Source organism: Scyliorhinus torazame, chromosome 14 (genome assembly GCF_047496885.1).
Source record: "Scyliorhinus torazame isolate Kashiwa2021f chromosome 14, sScyTor2.1, whole genome shotgun sequence".
NCBI lineage: Eukaryota > Metazoa > Chordata > Chondrichthyes > Carcharhiniformes > Scyliorhinidae > Scyliorhinus > Scyliorhinus torazame.
In genome coordinates this window covers 103,523,038-103,543,089 of record NC_092720.1, presented here as the reverse complement: position 1 = coordinate 103,543,089, position 20,052 = coordinate 103,523,038, and the positions used below count along the sequence as shown (strand labels likewise).

Sequence of the window (20,052 nt, the reverse complement as noted above, 5' to 3'; positions counted from 1 at the left end):
ATCCGGAAGGGAGAATATCGGCAGGCCGAAAATCGGCTGCCTTGCGCAGACCCGTGCCATTCTCCGACGGCAGCGGCGACATAAACGCCCCGCCGACTTTTCTCCCTTCGGAGACTTCAGCAACCGGCGGGGGCGGGATTCACGGCGGCCAACGGCCATTCTCCGACCCTCTGGGGGGTCGGAGAATGACGCCCCATGTTTGTCGAAACAAAAATGGACTTTATTTTACAGTTACATTATATGCAGCTCCGGTAGCTCCCTACTGGATCTTCTCTGGCGGGTACCTTACTGGCCCACTCTACTTATACATAGCCTTATATTGTCAGAGGTCCCCCACTCCCTTATTGGGGGAGCTCGTATTCTGCAAGGTTCACGTGGTAGTTAATTATCCCACCCCCCCGTAGGACCTGTGCGGGTTATAACACTAAAGGCACAGTATCTACTTCGCTCATATACTTCAGGCACAATAACTTTCAATTCTGCCCTTTTGGAGACAGTGTTGGTGCAAAGTTCAAAGAATCCTCCAATGCTTCATACAAATGGCCAGCTTCCATTTGTGAACTCAAATGATGTTTGTCAGCAAGAAATGTTATCACAGATGAGACCAATGAATACTTTGGCAGATTTATATTGGAACAGTATAAGCTATGGGAGGGGAAGAAATGTACTGTACAACATTGCGATGAAACTGATGATTTTTCTGGATCAGTGTCAAGCAGATCCTGACTCTGCTGAAACAGTCTCCTGACTAATATGTATTACACTTGCATATTGTTTTTGAAGGCAAGAGGATCTCCTGTTGGGAGTAAGCATATTGCAGCAATTACACCCCAGGGTGCACACACAGCTTGTTAGATATGGAGGGAGTGTTTCAGAGAATTGGAAATGAAAGCAGCCAATACAGTACCACATCAACTAGAGTGTTTATTGGACGTAACACTAGCAACAAGCAAAATGTGGTACTATTTTGGCTTCTGATCATAACCAGTCTCCACTAGCCAACAGAAGGCAGCAAGGCAGGTTGAGCAATTAATAGAACATCCTGGGATTCATCAATGGGGTTAAAGAGCAGAAAAGCAAGGGACTTGTGTTAAATTGTATGAAACACTGATTTGACATCAACTGAACTATTGTGTCCAGTTCCAGCTGGAGACCACACTTTGGAAAATGTGAAGGCATCAGCGAATGTACAGGAAAGGTTCATGAGAATGGTTCCATGGATGCAGAACTGCAGTTACATAGAAAGATTGGGCAATTTTGGACTGTTTTCCTTGGAGAAGAAAAGGATTCCAGGAGTTTTAATAGAGATATTCAAAGTCATGGGCTGGATTTTATCCCCTCCAAAGAACTTTGGAAGACTATAGTTACAGTATCAGCAATATTCCCACCTGATTCATTTAACATTTTGGGATGGAAATAATTCATGGGTTATTGGACCAGTTTCCAAGTCAATTGATCCAAATATTATTCTGCCCACACCATAATATTGTTGAAAAGCTTTCTTTGAACCTGTGTAAAAAATGGATAGAAGTGGGTACATTCTTCAGAGGTTGCCCTGTGCACAACGGGATCACCCCCTTCAACCCCCTCCCCCTTCTCCAAAATGTTACTCCTGCTCTGTTCCTCCCTGCCTGCACTCACAAACCCGCACCACATCCCCTAGGATCTCCGTTCGGTCCCAGTTAAAAACCCTGGACTTACCTGATTGTGGAACGCCATGGATGTCTTCATCACAGGACTTGCGTGTCCCAACAACAACGACTTAGCTCTGGTGATGCTTGGACTGCTGGTCAATCAGATTGGCTGGCAGTTTTTGAGGCTGGCACTTCCTCTCCGAGGGGCTAAAGTCGCACTCTCTCACTGTTTAGCCTGCATTCCATTAGATTTCTTGATTATTCCTATCCTAAAATGATAAATGAAGTAGGTGCGAACACTGCAGGCTTCCTAACTATCACCTTCCAACATTCTGAGTTGACCATTTAAATGGAAAATTGCCCAAGGCACTCTGCTTTTTAAAGAAGGTGAGAATTATTGACCAGTTCGCCCAATATTTTGTCAGGAAATTACTTGAATCCATAACTGATAACAACTGAACACCTTAAAAATTTTCACCACAGTACCATAGACAATTTGCCAATCGAAAGGATTTGCACCTGAATCAATGGAACTTTTGAAAATTATGGCTGCAAAGTGCTCCCCTACTTCATTTAAAATGTTGAAATGGAATCCAGGAATACACCTCTTTAGTGCCATCCTTTCCCTCATTAAGATTATTTGATTCATTTTGGTTGAGTCCCTCTACCTGATTCAATGTTAGCTTTCTTGAGATATCCAGCATGCTTTATATCCTCCTCTACTACTGTAACCGCGATGCACAGTGATCATTCAGCATGCCTGCCATTTCCTTATTTTCATTGGCAATCTCACCATTACCAATTTTTAACGTGTCACATGGCCACTTTTTCCCTTTTATTATTCGAGGATTGTGAGCAGGTTTTGAAAACCCTTGCAAGTTCCTTCTCATAATCCCTTTTTGCAGCTCTTACCATCTCTTGTGTCACCAGCTGCTGCTGCTCTTTGGTCCTCTTGCTTTGATACTCAATTTTGTTTATGACCATCAAAAGTCATTTCAAGTCATCCAACCTTCCCTTGCACGCTTAAAGATCAGGCAGACAAAGGACAAGTTAGGAATGTACTCATTCTGATGAGCCACAAGATTAGCTGTACTTTTGGGTCACACAAAACAGGGGTTTCAAATAATAACGTATCTTTTCTAGATTTGGATTTCAAGATTTTCAGTTTGTTATTTACTACATATCTGCATGAGGCCTAGATAACCATAGAATTTCTACAATTGAGAAGGAGGCCATTTGGTCCATCGAGTCTGCACTGACCATCTGAAAGAGCACCTAGGTCCACTCCCCCACCCCATCCCCGCAACCTAACCTGGAAGTCCCTGGGCAATAAAGGGCAATTTAGCTTGGCCAATTCACCTAACATGCACATCTTACTTAAAATTCTAACTACTTGTGATCTGACCCATTACTTTCAAATCTTTATAAAAGGCCCTCATTTTGCTGTCCTCCCATGTTAAATCAGCTGCTTCTAGGCACTGTTATAATTCTCTTCTATACTCATAAAGCTTGGTGTTTGGAAACAGTCCTAGACATTCCTTCAGAAAGTGGATGACTTGTCAGAAAGGTCTATTCATTAAATCTGGCAGGTTTCACTCTGAGGATAAATCACACAGCACCAGAGAACCTTTGATATGCTGAAGTTGGCGTCGACTGCATTTGAAATGTTTTACGGCACTCAAATGAATGCAGCTTCTGCAACTACTGCTATGTCACAGACGATATTACATGCTTGATGTACCAATATATCAAACTTAAAATTAGAAGAAAACATACCAGGTAACATAATAATAATGTGTTCTCTCTTCCCAGTGACATTTAGTGAGTCAGTCATCATTGTCAGGTTGATCATGTTTGCCACAAGCATAAAGAACGAAATAGAGACCTTTGAGATCTGTTGGGTTCAGTGACAATTCCACATGCATTCAACCAACCAGCTAGTGGGATGTTTCTGTAACAATAGACTTGTGGAAATTGGTTTCAAACAGCCAGCAATAATCAGGCAAACTCATGAGCAATTTCCTTCATGTCGATCACTTTGTTTGGGCATCAGAAATGAATTTTGGTAAATTGAGGAATTATGAACTTCACGGACGCGATTCTCCGACCCCCCACCGGGTCGGAAAATCGCCGGGGGCTGGCGTGAATCCCGCCCCGCCGTGTCCCGAATTCTCCGCCACCAGAGATTCGGCGGGGGTGGGAATCGCGCCGCGCCGGGCCGACCCCGGCGATTCTCCAGCCTGCGATGGGCTGAAGTCCCGCCGCTGTCAACCCTCTCCCGCCGGCGTGGATTAAACCACCTTTTGAACGGCGGGACAAGGTGGCGCAGGCAGGCTCCGGGGTCCTGGGGGGGGGCGTGGGGAGATCTGGCCCCGGGGGTGCCCCCACGGTGGCCTGGCCCGCGATCGGGGCCCACCGATCCGCGGGTGGGCCTGTGCCGTGGGGGCACTCTTTTTCTTCCGCCTTTGCCATGGTCGTCACTATGGCGGAGGCAGAAGAGACTCCCTCCCCTGCACATGCGCGGGGATGATGTCAGCAGCCGCTGACGCTCCCACGCATGCGTCCCCCGGCGAAGACCTTTCGGCGCCGGCTGGCGTGGCACCAAAGGCCTTTCCCGCCAGCCGGCGGAGCGGAAACCACTCCGGCGCGTGCCTAGCCCCTCAAGGTGAGGGCTTGGCCTCTAAATGCGCGGAGACTTCCGCACCTTTGGGGCGGCCCGACGCCGGAGTGGTTCACGCCACTCCATTACGCCGGAACCCCCTGCCCCGCCGGATAGGGGAGAATCCCGCCCCACATCATAATATTCCCAAGTGAACACATTTAATAGACTTGCACTTCAGTAGCAATTGCTCCTTCTGAATTCATTGTTATGCAGATTTCTGAATTAAGAATTCAATCCAGGACTTCCTGAAAATTTGATTTTTTTAAATGAATAACTTACTGCATTATTATGGAAAGGAACAATTCTTTCCGAGCCCCAAATAGCAAAAAAGCAAAAATGAATTAATTATAACTATGGAAATGGCCCCTTATCTCTGCTTTACTCCAGATTGCCATTTCTGTTTTGATCAAATTCGCCCGCGATTCCAAATCTATCTAATCTGGAGACCGAACACATTGCAAAACAAAAGATTACATTCTTTCCTCGACAAAAAAAAAAGTTTCAAGGCCCATTAATTTGCAGCTCGTATGCGATGAGAAAGAGACTGGTAATAATAATAATGATCTTTATTGTCACAAGTAGGATTACATTAACACTGCAATGAAGTTACTGTGAAAATCCCCCAGTCGCCACATTCCGCTGCCTGTTCGGGTGCACAGAGGGACAATGCAGAATGTCTAATTTACCTAACAGCACGTCTTTCGGGACTTGTGGGAGTAAACCGGAGCACCCGGAGGAAACCCACACAGACACGGGGTGGGGGGGGGGGAGAACATGTAGACTCCACACAGACAATGATGCAAGCCGGGAATAGAACCTGCGACCCTGGAGTTGTGAAGAAACAGTGCGACCCACTGTGCTACTGTGCTACCCAGAGGGAAATACAATGTGCAGATGAAACTTTCTTAAGCACAGCAAATTTACCGATTCCAGGTGGCAGAATTTATACTTGCACTTCTAAATCATGAATTATTGACTCAGTCATACCCAAAACTGCTCATTATGAACCTTCACATTTTCACATGAAGCAGTGCTTTATGCTCAATTATGCAATTTTGTCCACAAATGATTAGGTTCAATGGTTAGTAACAGTTACAATCACACCTTTTAGGACTTTAGACAGTCTTCCATCAAAAACATTTGAAAACAACCCTATTTCATTTTGAAGTCCATCTTTAAGTGCAAAATGTTTAGCATGTTGATAGCCAAGGCAGTTCAGCAGTAATCAAATAAAAAGCCCAGAAAATCTGTAACTTTTCTTCCTTTTATTTTATTTGTCATCTTCTCATTGTCGTCAGCTCGGTAGCGCAGTGGTTAGCACTGCTGTCTCATGGCGCTGAGGTGTCAGGTTTGATCCTGGCTCTGGGTCACTGTCCGTGTGTAGTTTGCACATTCTCCCTGTGTTTGCGTGAGTTTCACCCCCACAACCCAAAGATGTGCAGGGTAGGTGGATTGACCACGCTAAATTGCCCCTTAATTGGAAAAAATGAATTGGGTATTCTAAATTTATTAAAAGAAAGAAATATATATCTTCTCATTGTTATGCATATTTTTAATATGATGTTATGATGAACTAAATAGATGGCACATGAAGCAAACATGAATTAAGATTTAATCTGGCATCACCTTTGGTAAAATCTAGAGAAATTTGAGGGTAATTAGTATACATTTTGTGATATTTAATAATGTGGAGATGCCGGTGTTGGACTGGGGTGAGCACAGTAAGAAGTCTTACAACACCAGGTTAAAGTCCAACAGGTTTGTTTTGATATCACTAGCTTTCGGAGCACTGCTCCTTCATCAGGTGCTCCTTCCTCAGCACTGCTCCTTCATGGAATCGAAACTGGGAATCGAACCTGGGTCCTTGGTGTTGTGAAGCAACAGTGCTAACCACAGTGCTACCTTGCCCCCATATATTTGTAAAGAGAGAATTAAACTTGGCTGCTCTGTTATCTGTGTTCAAACAGTTGTGTGTCACTCCTTATCCTGATTTAGGGCATCAACCGGTAATGGCTCAGTAGTAATGCTTGCACCTTGAGTCAGAAATTTGAGAGTTCAAACTCCTCTCTGGAGGCTTCTGTCCAAAGTCTAGTACAACACGATCCAGTGCAATATTGGGTGAATAGGGCAGTGTCAGGGGATTCTCCAAAAATGGGGCTATGCCCCCACGACAGCGTTTCACTCTGGACTTTCTTAAGGAAATTCCAGAGTGATTCTCCTATCTGCAGGGGGTTGGCAGGACCCGGCTTCTTGCAGCTCTGGCCGTGGATATGGGGCCCTGCACGTCAGGTCGGCAGTCCACGCAAGCGCACGTCGGCGGCCTGCGGCGGCCGCCCCGTGCGACATGGCGGACGCACACCGTGATGGAAGAAGTAGGTCCCCCCCGAGATCGCGCGCGCCCGCGGATCGGTGCCGCCCGATCGCTTGCATGGCCGTCCATGACGCCTCTCCCGGTGAAGGATCCCCCCCGCCCCCCACCAGGGCGGGCGCGGGCTGAGTCTGCAGCCGCTATCCGAGATTCCCGACATCCCCCCTTCCTGCTGTACACCCACCTGCCCCAAACCTGTCTGAAATCTGGGGCGGGATTCTCCGAAACGGCGGCTAAGTGTTGACGCCGGCGTTAAAACCGTAGCATTTCACACCGGCGTCAACGGGCCCCTTGGCCCAACGATTCCTTGGCAAACAGGGGGCCAGCAGGGCGTCGAAGTGCTCCGCGCAGCTCCGGCTGCCGATACGGGTACCTGCATCTCCGGGCCAGCCGCCCAACATGGCGGACCCACACAGCGGACTGGCCCCACAATATAGGCCCTCCCCCCCAGATCGCACACGCCCGCTGATCGGTATTACAAAGCTTAAAGACCCCGATCGCGAGCCTGGCCATCCTGGAGGTCCCCACCGGTGATGGATCCCCCCCCCCCCCCCCCCCCCCCCCGCCCTCCCATCAGAGCGGCTGCAGTGGAACCATGTTAGAACCACGCTGGTGAGAACTCAGCCAGATTACGGCTGAGAATCGCCGCGGGGGCCTCTTTCAATGGCTCCCCACCGGCGCCATATCGACCGTGCGATGGAGGCGATTCTCCGGTCCGTGGCGAATCGCGTGAAGGCATCGGACCCAATCGCAGGTCTGACGCCGCATTCTCCGCCACCGCGTCGAGCGCGAATTCGGTGCGGAGAATCCCACCCCTGATGCGGGATGGCAAATTGAGACACTCGTGAGCCACATTTGTCAGGACGGCAGGTGGCAGTCAGGGGCAGGAAGGAAGCCTGGTAAGTTACCGTGCTCAGGTATTAGGCAGGGGAGTGGAGAAGGCAGGGATGAAGGTTCGGGGGGGGGGATGGGGCGGGGGGAGGGGGGGGAGGGTGGAGGCAGCAATCTGCCACCATCACTGGCTGCCTAAAATAACAGGATTCGAAATTTAAGGTGATCATATTCAGACTTTGCATTCCGGTATTACAAAGCTTAAAAACCTTGTACGTGTTTTGCTCAGAGGGTTAATGTGCTCACTTTCTACTACAGAAGTTTCAGATTTAAGGCACAATGGTGGCTGACCCTGAAGCCTTTCCAGTTACATCAATCCTTAGGTTTTGCCAAGATTTAGCTGGGCTGCATGCTGAGATGTCTCACCATAGCAAAGAAATTGCATCCTTAAGGAAAATCTAACCTTCATCTATCTCACTACATGGCAACAGCACTCTGTCCCCAAATAAGTATTTTGTGCTTTTGAAGTGTATGTTCTCAAGGAGCTTACAATCCCGCTGGCAATTTTCAGATCTGACATCGGATGGAGGCAAGTTGTTATAATGGCATGCAAAATAAATAGAGCATTTAAACATGAGGGCTTTGCATTTCTGTTTGGTTGCCGTGATATTTTCGGTTAAATTCGCTCAATATCAGCGCAATCAATGTAAAAGATGACAGAATTTAATTGGGTATTGTATTCAACACAATTGAAGGTGCTGCAATCATCTGAACTCATTCTAAAAATCATTGGGCTGGATTCTCTATCGAGCGATGTCGGAATCAGGAAACGCGATCGGCCAGAGAATCATGTGTCAGCCGAAATCGCGGCCGGCGCCAGGAGCATGACAGAATGCCATGCTCCGGTGTCTCAGCAGCGGTGTGAGTGCGTTCCACACCACATGCCGGTATGGGCATGCACATTATATAGTAAACGCTGTTGGCATATCATTAATGGGCCCAACCAGGAAATTTCCAAGCTCCCCGTGATGCTCTGCCTCCACCGGTAGGAATTATCAACTGCAAGATTCACTCGTGGTCTTTAAAAGCACAAAACAGGCACCTTGGCTGCTGAGGAAAAGAGACGGGGTACAAAGAGTGTCCAACGTCCCCATAGAGAGGTGGTACAAAAAGAGTCTGCACGTTCTCCCCATGTCTGCGTGGGTTTCCTCCTGGTGCTCCGATTTCCTACCACAGTCCAAAGATGTGCGGGTTAGGTGGATTGGTCATGCTAAATTGCCCTGTGGGATCCAAATATTAGGTTGGGTTCCTGGGTGACAGGGATAGGGTGGAGGTGTGGGCTTAGGTAGGGTGGTCTTTCCAAGGGCCAGTGCAGACTGATGGGCCACATGGCCTCCTTCTGTACTGTAAATTCTGTGATTCTGTACTGGCAGTTGTGCTGTTGGCTGGCGGCTTCTGACAGGGCTGCGCGGAGTTGCGGGGACGGCCAGGAGGTAGGACGTGGGGTCAAGGTGTAAAGGCTCGGATTACCATTGCCGTAGCCTGCAAGGCAGCATTGCTGTTGCGCGCGCCGTTAACTGCCCACTGTGAATTTAGCGCCACAGGTCATATGGGTACCTCCTTAGGTCACCCCCCGAGGTAACCTCTGGCCCCAGCTGACCCATTAATGGGATGGGCATGCTCCAGTGCAACCAGTGTGATCTTCTTGGCTGGGATGAGGGTGTATGATGAGTAGAGTGCCTATATGCAGCTCTGGTTTTTCGGCTCTCCAATCCCGACCCTGGCGAATCGCAAGCCAGCGTTCGTTGGAATTTCACTACTTCCACGTGGCACCTGTGCTAGCCCATGAGGATATCCTAAATCTCTTCATAACCAGTGCTGCTTTCTGGGCCATAGAACCGATAAGATTCAGTCCCGGCATCAGCACTTAGTCTCTGAAACGGAGAATCCGGCCCACTGTGCTTGGATCAAACTCCATCCATAAAATCAGCCATGCCCCCAGAGGAATTGGTCATCATTGGGAGTTCCCACTAATCATACTCGCCTGCAGCTCTTCAAGGAAGGTCCAAGGTCAAGCCAGAACGTTTGGTTGTAAGTGAACTAATAGGTATGATTCTAAAGGTTGTAGATGTTTTTTGTTTGTTTTATTCAGGAACTCACTATTGCTCCCCAATCTAACTGGAGAATAATTTTGTATATTTAATCATTTTCAGTTTGGGTTGCTCATAGTGATGGATTGATATAGTGATCCAAAATGCTTATTCTTTGTGATAAACCCATTTTCACCTGCATTAATCTAACTTTGCCAAGTTACCCATCTAAACTCGATTGAGGATGTTTTTTAAACAAGCGATTTCAAAACAAGCTTTATTTATATCGCACCTTCAATAGAGCGAAACATCCCAAAATGCTTCACAGGAGGATTTTTAACAAAAGTTTGATGACTAATCCACATGGGAGATATTAGGTCAGATGACAGAGGTGGGTTTTAGGGAGTGTCTTAAAGGAGGAAAGTGAATAAGAGGAGGAGAGGCTTGTGTGTGTGAGTGGGAAGGGTGGGGGTGGGGGGTGTAAGGAGGTATCCCAGAGCTTGGGGCTAGGCAACTGAAGGTTCAGCCATTTATGACTGGGATACACAAGGGTCCAGAATTAAAGAAACATTGATGTTGAATGGTTATGGGGTTGGAGGGGGTTACAGAGAAAGGGAGGGGCAGGGCCAGGAGGGATTTGAAAGTTGACAATTTTGAATCAAGATGTTGATAAAAATATAGAAAATAGGAACAGGAGGATGCCAGTCTGCCCTTCGAGCATGCCCCACCATTCACTGTGATCACGGCTGATCATCCAACTCAATAGCCTTATCCACCTTCCGATTGATTGACCGGGAGCTAATGTAGGTCAGTGAGCACAGGGGAGAGGGGGAATGCGTCTTTCTGTGAGTTAAGGAATGGGCAGTAGTGTTTTGGATGACCTGAAGTTTACAGAGGGTAGGAATGTGGGAAACCAGCCAGGAGCATAAAATAAATAATTTTTAAACTTTACCTGATTGCACTGTTTTTGGCAGATGTTTGCCGATATGCAAATTAATTTGAGCAAAAACCCAGGGCTAAATAAGTATTTTCAAATGGGGGGAATTGTGTGAGATATGCTTTCAAATATGGGGTGTTTGGTCAGTAATTCTGTAAGTAGGCTAGTTAACAAAAGTGAAGTTGGGGGGCGGGGGGGGGGGGTTGGGTTGTGGAGGGAGAAAGGGGGATTTGGGTCAGGATGGTTTTCTTTGTTTGCGGCTGGGAGGAGGGGGGGAGTTGGGAGGGCAGGTTGTTTGGTGCTTAGGTTGTGTTGGGTGGTGGGAGGAGTGGGCTGCTGACATGGATGAAGTTGGTGTGGCGCAATTGGTTAAGGGGGCTGGCATGGGACATCTTGGGGGGGCCCTGGAGGTGAGTGAGGCGTGGACCCCATTAAAGGGGGTGTATGGCTTATCCCCGCTGATCTCTTGGAGTGTTAGGGGGTTAAATGGACTGATTAAGAGGTTGCAGGTCTTTGCTCATTTGAAGAGTTTAAAGGCAAACATAATGTTCACACAAGGGAGCCATTTGAAGATAGTGGATCAGACAGAGATGAGGAAAGGTTCGGTGTGACAGGTATTCCATTCGGGGCTGGACATGGAGGCGAGGTAAGTAGCGGTGCTGGTTAGGAAGAGGGTGACCTTTACGACAGAGAGTATTGTGGCGGACCCAGGGGGCAGGTATGTGATGGTAAGTGGGAGACTGGAGGGGGTGCCTGTAGTGCTGGTGAATACCTACCCACTAAATTGGGATGATGTAGAATTTATGAAGAGAGTACTGACAAAGGATCCAGACTTAGACATGCACCGGCTGATTATGGGGGAGAATTTTAATATAGTATTGGATCCTAGATTAGATTGGTCGTGTCCTAGATCCCTGAAAGTTTCACCGATGGCGAAGGAATTGTTGGGGTTTTTGGTGTGGGAAGAGAGGGGTGGACCCGTCACAGTTTGGGAGGCCAAGAGCAAAGGAACTCTAGTTTTATTCCACCGGGTGTATTCCCGGATCGACTTTGCAGGTGGTTATTGAGACGGGGGAGCTAAATGGAGTGTTTGAGGCCTTTTACTAAAATTGTATAATCCAGAGCCCCCAGTGGGGGAATGAGGGCATGAGGCGGTTTCTGAATGGTCTGGAGTTCCCGATGATTGAGGAGGGGAAGGTGCAGGGGTTGGGCGCTCCGATTGTGCTGGGGGAAGTAATGGGATGTGTGGGTTCAATGCAGTTAAGGAAGGCCCCGTGCACCAATGGGTTCCCAGTAGAGTTTTATAAAAAGTTTGGTTTGGAACTGGGGGGCCTTATTAGTTGAGATGCACAATGAATCAGTTGTTAAGAGAGCTCCCATCTATGCTGTCTCAGGCTTATATCACGCTCAAAGGGGCTGGTTTAGCACAGGGCTAAATCGCTGGCTTTGAAAGCAGACCAAGGCAGGCCAGCAGCATGGTTCAATTCCCGTACCAGCCTCCCTGAACAGGCGCCAGAATGTGGCGACTAGGGCCTTTTCACAGTAACTTCATTTGAAGCCTACTTCAAATGAAGTAGTTTGTTATGGTGCAATTTTCATTTCATTTCATTTTCATCTAAGAGCTACTACAAATATGACTATCCACGACGATGACTAACTCCAGATCCCCTGAGGTAACAGTGCCATGTGGTTATTCGTTACTGCCACCTGCGGGTTGGAGGTCGTATATATTACTATTTACATGATTGCTTATGCATATCATCATAAGTGCCTCTTACATCTCGCCAGCTAAGTACTCCACAAGCCTTGTTGTGCTATCGGCTTTGAGGGTATGGAACCAATGTCAATAGCATTTCAAGATGAAAGGCATGTTGCTGTGGGAGCTGATTTGTGGCAACCATAGGTTTATTCCGGCCAGGTTAGACCCTGCATTTAGGGTGTGGGATGGGGTGGGGATAGAATGCTTCAGGGACCTGCTCAAGGGGAGAGGTTTGTGGAATTAGGGGAGTCGGAAGCGGAGCACCATCTGCCAAAGGGAAATGGATTTCATGCAAATTAGGCCATTTGTTAGGAAGGAGCTGGCTTCATTCCTGAAATTGCCACCTCTGGTGCTACAAGATAAGATTTTGCCAGAGGATAAGATGGGTGAGGACAAGATCCCGGACATACACGGGGAACTGATGGAAAGTGAGAGCTCCTCGGAGAGGGGAGTCAAACAGAAATAGGAAGAGGAGCTGGGGCGAGGGGGGAGTGCCTTGGAGTCCAGGATCTGGAATCATGCTCTGTGAAGGGTTAACGCAACCTCGTCATGTGCGAGACTAAGTCTCATTCAGTTCAAAGTGGTGCAGGGGGACTAGCGAACCACATCCACATGTTCAGGCATGTCCAAAGTTGGAAGAGTTCTGGAAAGCTTTTGCAGAGACAATGTCAAAGATTTTGGGGGTGAAGGTGGCTCCGAGTCTGGGGGTGGCTATATTTGTAGTTTCGGAGGATCTGGGAGTGCAGGTGGGGAGAGAGGCTGGCGTGTTGGTCTTTGCCTCCCTGATAGCCCGGAGGTGGATATTGCTGGGATGGCGGTACCCAGAGCTGTCTAAAACGGGGGTATGGGTGAGTGGTTTGGCAGAGTTTCTGTACCTGGAAAAGATCAATTTAGCCATCAGAGGCACGAGCGAGGGGTTCTTTGCAAGGTGGCGGCTGTTCATCGACTTCTTTAAGGAGCGTTAAAACAACAGGGGGGGAAAGAGTTGGGGGCGGTTTTTTTCTTTTCGGGGTTTGCTACTATAATTAAAAAGGGGGGCAGAGGGAATGGGCGAGGACGGAGAGATGGGGGTAGTTAGGATATAGGTACTGTTTCATTATTTGTGTTGCTTTCTCTTTTTTTTCAGAATTGACTTGAAAATGCCTCTCATAAAAATATTTTTTTAAAAAGTAGAGTCATAGAAGCATACAGCACAGAAAAGGCCATTCAGCCCATCATGTCTATGCCAGTCAAAAATAACCACCTAACCATTTAAATCTCATTTTCTGGCACTTGGCCCATAGCCTTGAATGCCCTGGGATCAGAAGTGCAGATCTAAATACTTTTTAAATGTTATGAGGGTCTCTGCTTCCGCCACCCTTTCTGGCAGCGAATTCCAAACTCCCACCGCCCTCTGGGTAAAGGAGATTTTCCTCACATCCCCTCTAAACTTTCTGCCCCTTACCTTAAATCTATGCCCCCTGGTCATTGACCCATCGGCCAAGAGGAAATGTGTTTTCCTGTCTGCTCTATCTATGTCCCTCATAATTTTATACAACTCAATCATGTGCCCCCTCAGTATCCTCTGCTCCCAGGAAAACAATCCAAGCCTATCCAATCTCTCTTCATAACTAAAACTCTCCAGCCCAGGCAACATCCTGGTAAATCTCCTCTGCACCCTTTCCAGTGCTGCTATCACATCCCTCCTCTTTGTGGATTCCAGAACTGCGCACAATACTCTAGCTGTGGCCGAACCAACATTTTATATAGTTCCAGCATGATCTCCCTGCTCTTAAATTCTATGCCTCGGCTGATAAAGGCAAGTACACCACATGCCTTTTTAGCCACTGTATCCACCTGCTCTGCTACCTTAAGGGACCGGTGTACATGCACACCAAGATCCCTCTGATCCGCAGTGCTTCCCAGGGTCCTGCCGTTTATCATGTATTCCCTTGACTTGTTTGTCCTGCCCAAGTGCATCACCGCAAACTTATCCGGATTGTATTCCGGATTAAATTCCAATACAGTTGAGAAAAGTTGATTCATCTTCTGCAACACAATTACAGCCCTTAAAAAGAGTTTGTTATGGTGCAGTGCTGTGTGTAATATCATGATCTCGGTGTACAGGATGTCCTCATTTATTTCCAAGCGTTTGTCTTTTTGAAAATAGCTTTCACTATCCATCCCGCACCCACCCACTTACCTCGTCTTTTCCAATTGGGCTGACTCGTGTTTGATGTTGAGTTTTACAGACTCCATTATCTCTTGACTACCTCTCCCAGTCGAGATTTTCACCACCCGTGATATGCCTTCATCACATTTAAAATCTAAATCCATGAAACTTTGATGAGAGCTGTGAAAACTGCAATTATATATTGTTTTATGTGTATTGAGGGTTCTGTCTGCATATTGTAAATAATGGCAGGATTTTAATTTTATGAGTATAATTATTGTTGAAATTTATTGCATTTTCATTATTAGTTTAGATTTATTTTCTGATTGATTTCTGTAACATTGAAGGTGCCCCCACCAAACATAAATAAACGCTTAATTTTATGTGCAACACACGAGTATTCTTTGTGAGTTTGAAATGCCAATTCCTTGAATCATTTGAATGAAATGATCCCTTGTACTGTCAATTACATTAAGCCATACAACCGCATAATAACCTTACAGCGAAAATGATTTCATGACGAGATACAAACACTCAGCCTCAGCCTTTTCTTTCTCTGAATGTGCTGCAAGATTACGTGCCTAAAGACATAAAGCCGCTTCGCATTATGTTGACTGTGCCGCCGATACACATCCAACCTTCCAGACAATACCTGAATTGATGAAAGAAGTGGAACCCAAAGAGAGCCGAGCTAAACAGTTCAGCAGGAAATGGTGAAAATGGTCAGTTACAAAAAGGCAACAATACGCCAGGTAATTAACATTAACTCAACGCACTATCAACTTACTGGAGGCAAAAGCAGACCAGCCCACAGAAACTGTTTGTACAAGTACCAGTAGCTGGCATTGGTACCTACACATAGTCAACATTACGTTCTTTCAGGCAAGGTTTTTTAAAGTCGCCAACAGATTATTAACACTTGGGCAATAAATTCAATTTAACCAAGCAAATTAAAATGGGGAATCCCTAAATTATCCCTGGAAATGTTACTTCAAGCTTAATTAATTGAAATTACTAAGGTTATAAAAAATATTGATATTCTCTTATTTTAATTACCTCGTTTAAAAGAACACTAAAACATACTGTTACGCAAATGTTAACATGCAGCACTGGAATCAGCACGGTTTGAATTCATCCACAATGCACGGCCACAAATCTATAGTTGAATACACATTATCCTATTAATTAAACATAACTGACAGGTCAGAGCATGAGCTTAAAGATGAAGAAATGCCTCAAAACTATTGGCGTCAACAGTAATTGCATTCAGAGACACTAGCCACATTCAGTCTTAAGGACTGAACTAGTTGTGTAGGGCTAATCTATGTTAATGACCCCAAAGCCAAATGTATTAGTGAGACTTGTAATGGTGTAAATTATTACTGATGAAGTCAATAATGGTGTAATTATTCTTGCCATTTTCATACAGCTCCCAAGTTAGAATCAGATAGCCATCATTTTTAATGGCAAACTGATTATTTCTAAATGCACTTCATAAACCTGCAGACTTTTTGTAATAATGCCACTAATGGTCTTGTAGCCACAATCTCAAATAAAGTGCATTGAGGCACTGTACATATAGATTCACATGATTGAATACCAAGAATGCAGAATTTGCCTGCTTAAATGCCTAGCACATTAAAAAGGTTCTTGAAAATAAATGAACACAAAATAAAAGTTACTGTCAGAAAATCTGCAAATGTAATAGTTTCTTCCAAGTTCAAGGTGGAGAAGTTTCAGAAATAGCATCTGTCATTGCATGATGTCAAAGAGAACCTGTACAATGGTATCAATCATTAGTGCCACAGTTTTGCAGACACCATGAAATATAACAAGAGCTGTGAAAGGTTCAGTTCTTTGAGATGACTAATGATGTCTCAACTCACCTGCGTAGCGCACAGGCGCATCCTTGTCCAATGCAACCAGTGGTGGATCAAGAAATACGGTGTCATTGTTCTCTGTTATCACACCATGGTAAGATGTCTCGATCCATGGTTTGTGCTTGTTTACTAAAAACAAAAAATAAAGACCTGATCAGAAAGCATGAATCAGATTATAATCAAGGCAGGTCAACTCTTTGCTTCCAAATCCTGAACAGTTATACTGGCTAGGAACACAGAATCCATTGGTTAATTTACAACATGTCAGTGAAACGTATTTGCTTGGCTTCCTGCTGTGCTTTTCTTCCTCTGTCCTATATTCTGCCGCTTTGATTTCTAACTGGGAAAACTTTACATCAAGCTACTTGCTTTTTTATCCAGGAATGCTGACTCTGCCATTGTTAAAAACAGTGGCGCTACTCCAAAGGAAAACAGCACTAAGTTCATCTGATGTAAGCTGTGTCGGCCAATTATGTTACATTAAACATTTCCTCTGCCTGAAGATTCTGCTCATGATGTGGATTTCCAGTGGGTGTTTAGTGAAGAATTGGGATATTATGGATTTAAAAGTCTGAGAACACGCACAAACAGATTCAAAAACAGCTTCTTCCCCACTGTTACCAGATTCCTAAATGACCCTCTAATGGATTGACCTGTTTAATACTACACTTCCGTAAGCTTCACCCGATGCCGGTGTCTGGGTACTTACATTGTGTACCTTGATTTGCCCTATTATGTATTTTGTTTTCTTTTCATGTACTAAATAATCTGTTTGAGCGGCTCGCAGAAAAATACTTTTCACTGTACCTCGGTACACATGACAATAAACAAATCCAACCCAATTAATAACCTGTGACCCCCGAACCTGTGGCAGTTTCTGGAAAACCTGCAGCTCATTATCTCTGAGGAGCTATCAACAACCACCTATAGACTGTACAACCTAACATCAAAGAAATCAATACAAAGACCATCTGTATTTAATAACCCAGGCTGGCCAGAAGGAGACTGATACTTTTGCTGTTTCTTTCACCATCATAATGGACGATACATTCAACAATCTTCGAAACCCGGCCACATTCCAAACAATGGACACGCATCCTTCGCTGGAAACTGGGTGGAAAGATTGGGGTCATGTGACACAGGCCTCTGGCTTGATGAATTGTTATGGGCCAGGGTTTAGAGAAGCCCAAAGTGTATCATGGAGTTCACCTGACCCACAACTTTTAATAGATTGTGGTATGGGGAGCACACGGTCCACTCTACAGTTGTGGTACAGCAGAAATGGAAACGTATTTTTTAAAAGCAAAACAATGTTTATTCTATGAACTCAAGTTAACCTTTTTAAAACATACAGTGAACATCTTAGCAACCATTCATTCAAATACAACCCCCAAAGAATACAACACTAAGTAATGCTTATGCTGTCCTTTTAACATCCAGAAGACTTAAAAAAACCTTCAAAATGGAGCACATCAGGTTAAAGTCACTACTGAGAGCATTTATAATTCTGAATTCACCAAATGATCAAGAGATAGTCTTTTCATGGCAGAGAAAACAGCAGTACACCTGCTTTGTCTGGCTTCAGCTCCAACACTGAAAACGAAACCAAAAAGACACAGACACACCCAAGCTTTTCTCAAAGTGAAACAACAAAAAAGAGCCAGAGCTCAGCTCCACCCACACTTTGACATCACTGCAGTAACACGAGCAGCCAAACATTTCTTAAAGTGACATTCTCATGACAGAATAATAATAATCATTATTCGTGTCACAAGTAGGCTTACTTTAACATTGCAATTAAGTTACTGTGAAAATCCACTAGTCACCACACTCCGGCGCCTGTTCGGGTACACAGAGGGAGAATTCAGAATGTCCAATTAATCTAACAAGCACGTCTTTCAGGACTTGTAGAGGAAACTGGAGCACCCGGAGGAAACATACGCAGACACAGGGAGAACCTGCAGACTCCGCACAGTGACCCAAGCCAGGAATCGAACCCGGGTCCCTGGCGCTGTAAAGCAACAAGTTAATACTGTCTTATTGAACTGAATAGCTCCATCATGCACTTTATCACCTGACTATCAGCCTCACAGATGAGGTGGCTGCCCAGATGGAACAGCTAGGCATTGTCTGTAACATCTCCTTTGACTGCACCTTTTAAAACCCAGTATCATCGAGAATAACAAGGCGCATGGGAACACCACCACCTGCAAATTCCCCTCCAAGTCACATAACAACCTAACTTGGAAATATATAACAATTCTTTCACTGTCACTGGGTCAAAATCCTGAAACTCCTTTCTAACAGCACTATAGGGGTACCTACACCATATGGACGTTGGTCAAAGAATTGGCTCACTACCACCTCTTCATGGGTAAATCGGAATGGGGAAGACTGGTGGCCTTGCTAGTGAATTCCACATCCAATCAACAAATACAAACAATAAAATCAGATCCTCAATTTCAACTGACATTAACCCGAGAGGCAGTTTGGACAAATCTGAAATTTTAGATTTATAGGCCGGGATTCTCCTTCCCAGGGAGTAAGTCCCCATGCCGGCCGGAAAACCGGTGCCAACGACTCCGGCTGGGACTCCAAGGTGTGGGTTTCTCACCTGTCTCGGGGGCTAGGTGGACGCCGGAAGGGTTGGCGGCGCTCCAGCCGGTGCCAATGGGACAGCGCGAGTTTGTGCATGCACCAAAGAGCTGGCCTGATCTCGCGGATGCGTGGAACTGCCGGTCTGGTTCAGTGCATGCGCAGACCGGCCAGCATATTTTGGCGCATGTGCGGGGGGTTAAATTCTCCGCGCTGGTTATGGCGGAGCCCGACAGGGGCTGGCGCGGAAGGAAGAAGTGCCCCCACGGAACACGCCTGCCCGCAGATCGGTGGGCCCCGATCGCAGGCCAGGCCACCATGGGGGGCCCCTGGGGTCGGATCCCCCTGCGCCCTCTCGAGGATCGCCCCCCGCCGACTTACCTGCCAGGTCCTACCATGTGGGACCATACATAACCCACGCCGGCGGGACTGGCCAAAAACGGCGGCCGCTCGGCCCATCGGGGCCCGGAGAGTTGCCAGGGGGGACTCTGCCAACGGTCCCCGACCGGCGTGGCAGGAATCCCGCCCCCGCCCAAAAAACGGCACCGGAGAATACGGCAGCCGACATCGGGGGGGGGGGGGGGGGGGGGGGGGGTCGGAGGATCCTGCCCATAGTATTTCAGATTACTATCAAAACATGAAAACTTTAGCAAGTGCAACAAATTCATATTTCCCTGCCCGGATTGGTCAATACTACTGAGATTTCTCTCTGCCAAAAATTATCAGACAATCTTGGAGCTCAAGCCAACAGCACATTGCTGGGATACACCATTATACCATTTGTTGTTATGAGCCCGTTTCAAACGTGACTCATGGATGTAAAAATGGTGCTGTAAAAAAGGCTCTGGAACTAAATGCAATGTGAAGCTGATTCCAAATGTTTTGCAATTGTTGCCAAATTCCCAAATAATTCCTCATATATTCTGTCCTGGTACAGTCACTTAAGGGCCTTAATAAGTTAAAGGGCAGGTTTCTCACCCAAGGCCCTTCCCACACAACCATGAAATTGGATCTGGGTCAGGACAGGCGGGATCTTAGGGGGTGTCCTATGCAGGCAACACGGGTGAGTTGACACCAACACCCAGCACCCCCCCTAGAACCTTCCCACCCCCAACGTAATCAGCCCCCCCCCCCCCACAACCCT

General features: G+C 46.4%; 1 protein-coding gene across 1 annotated transcript in view; it reads right to left on the bottom strand.

Moving 5' to 3' along the window:
* Positions 1–20,052, bottom strand: part of clstn2a (calsyntenin 2a) — a 1,020,747-nt gene that overhangs the window by 557,776 nt on the left and 442,919 nt on the right. The window contains exon 3 of the mRNA XM_072474574.1: positions 16,320–16,442. Coding sequence (XP_072330675.1) covers positions 16,320–16,442 — 123 coding nt within the window. The remainder of the gene's footprint in view (positions 1–16,319; positions 16,443–20,052) is intronic.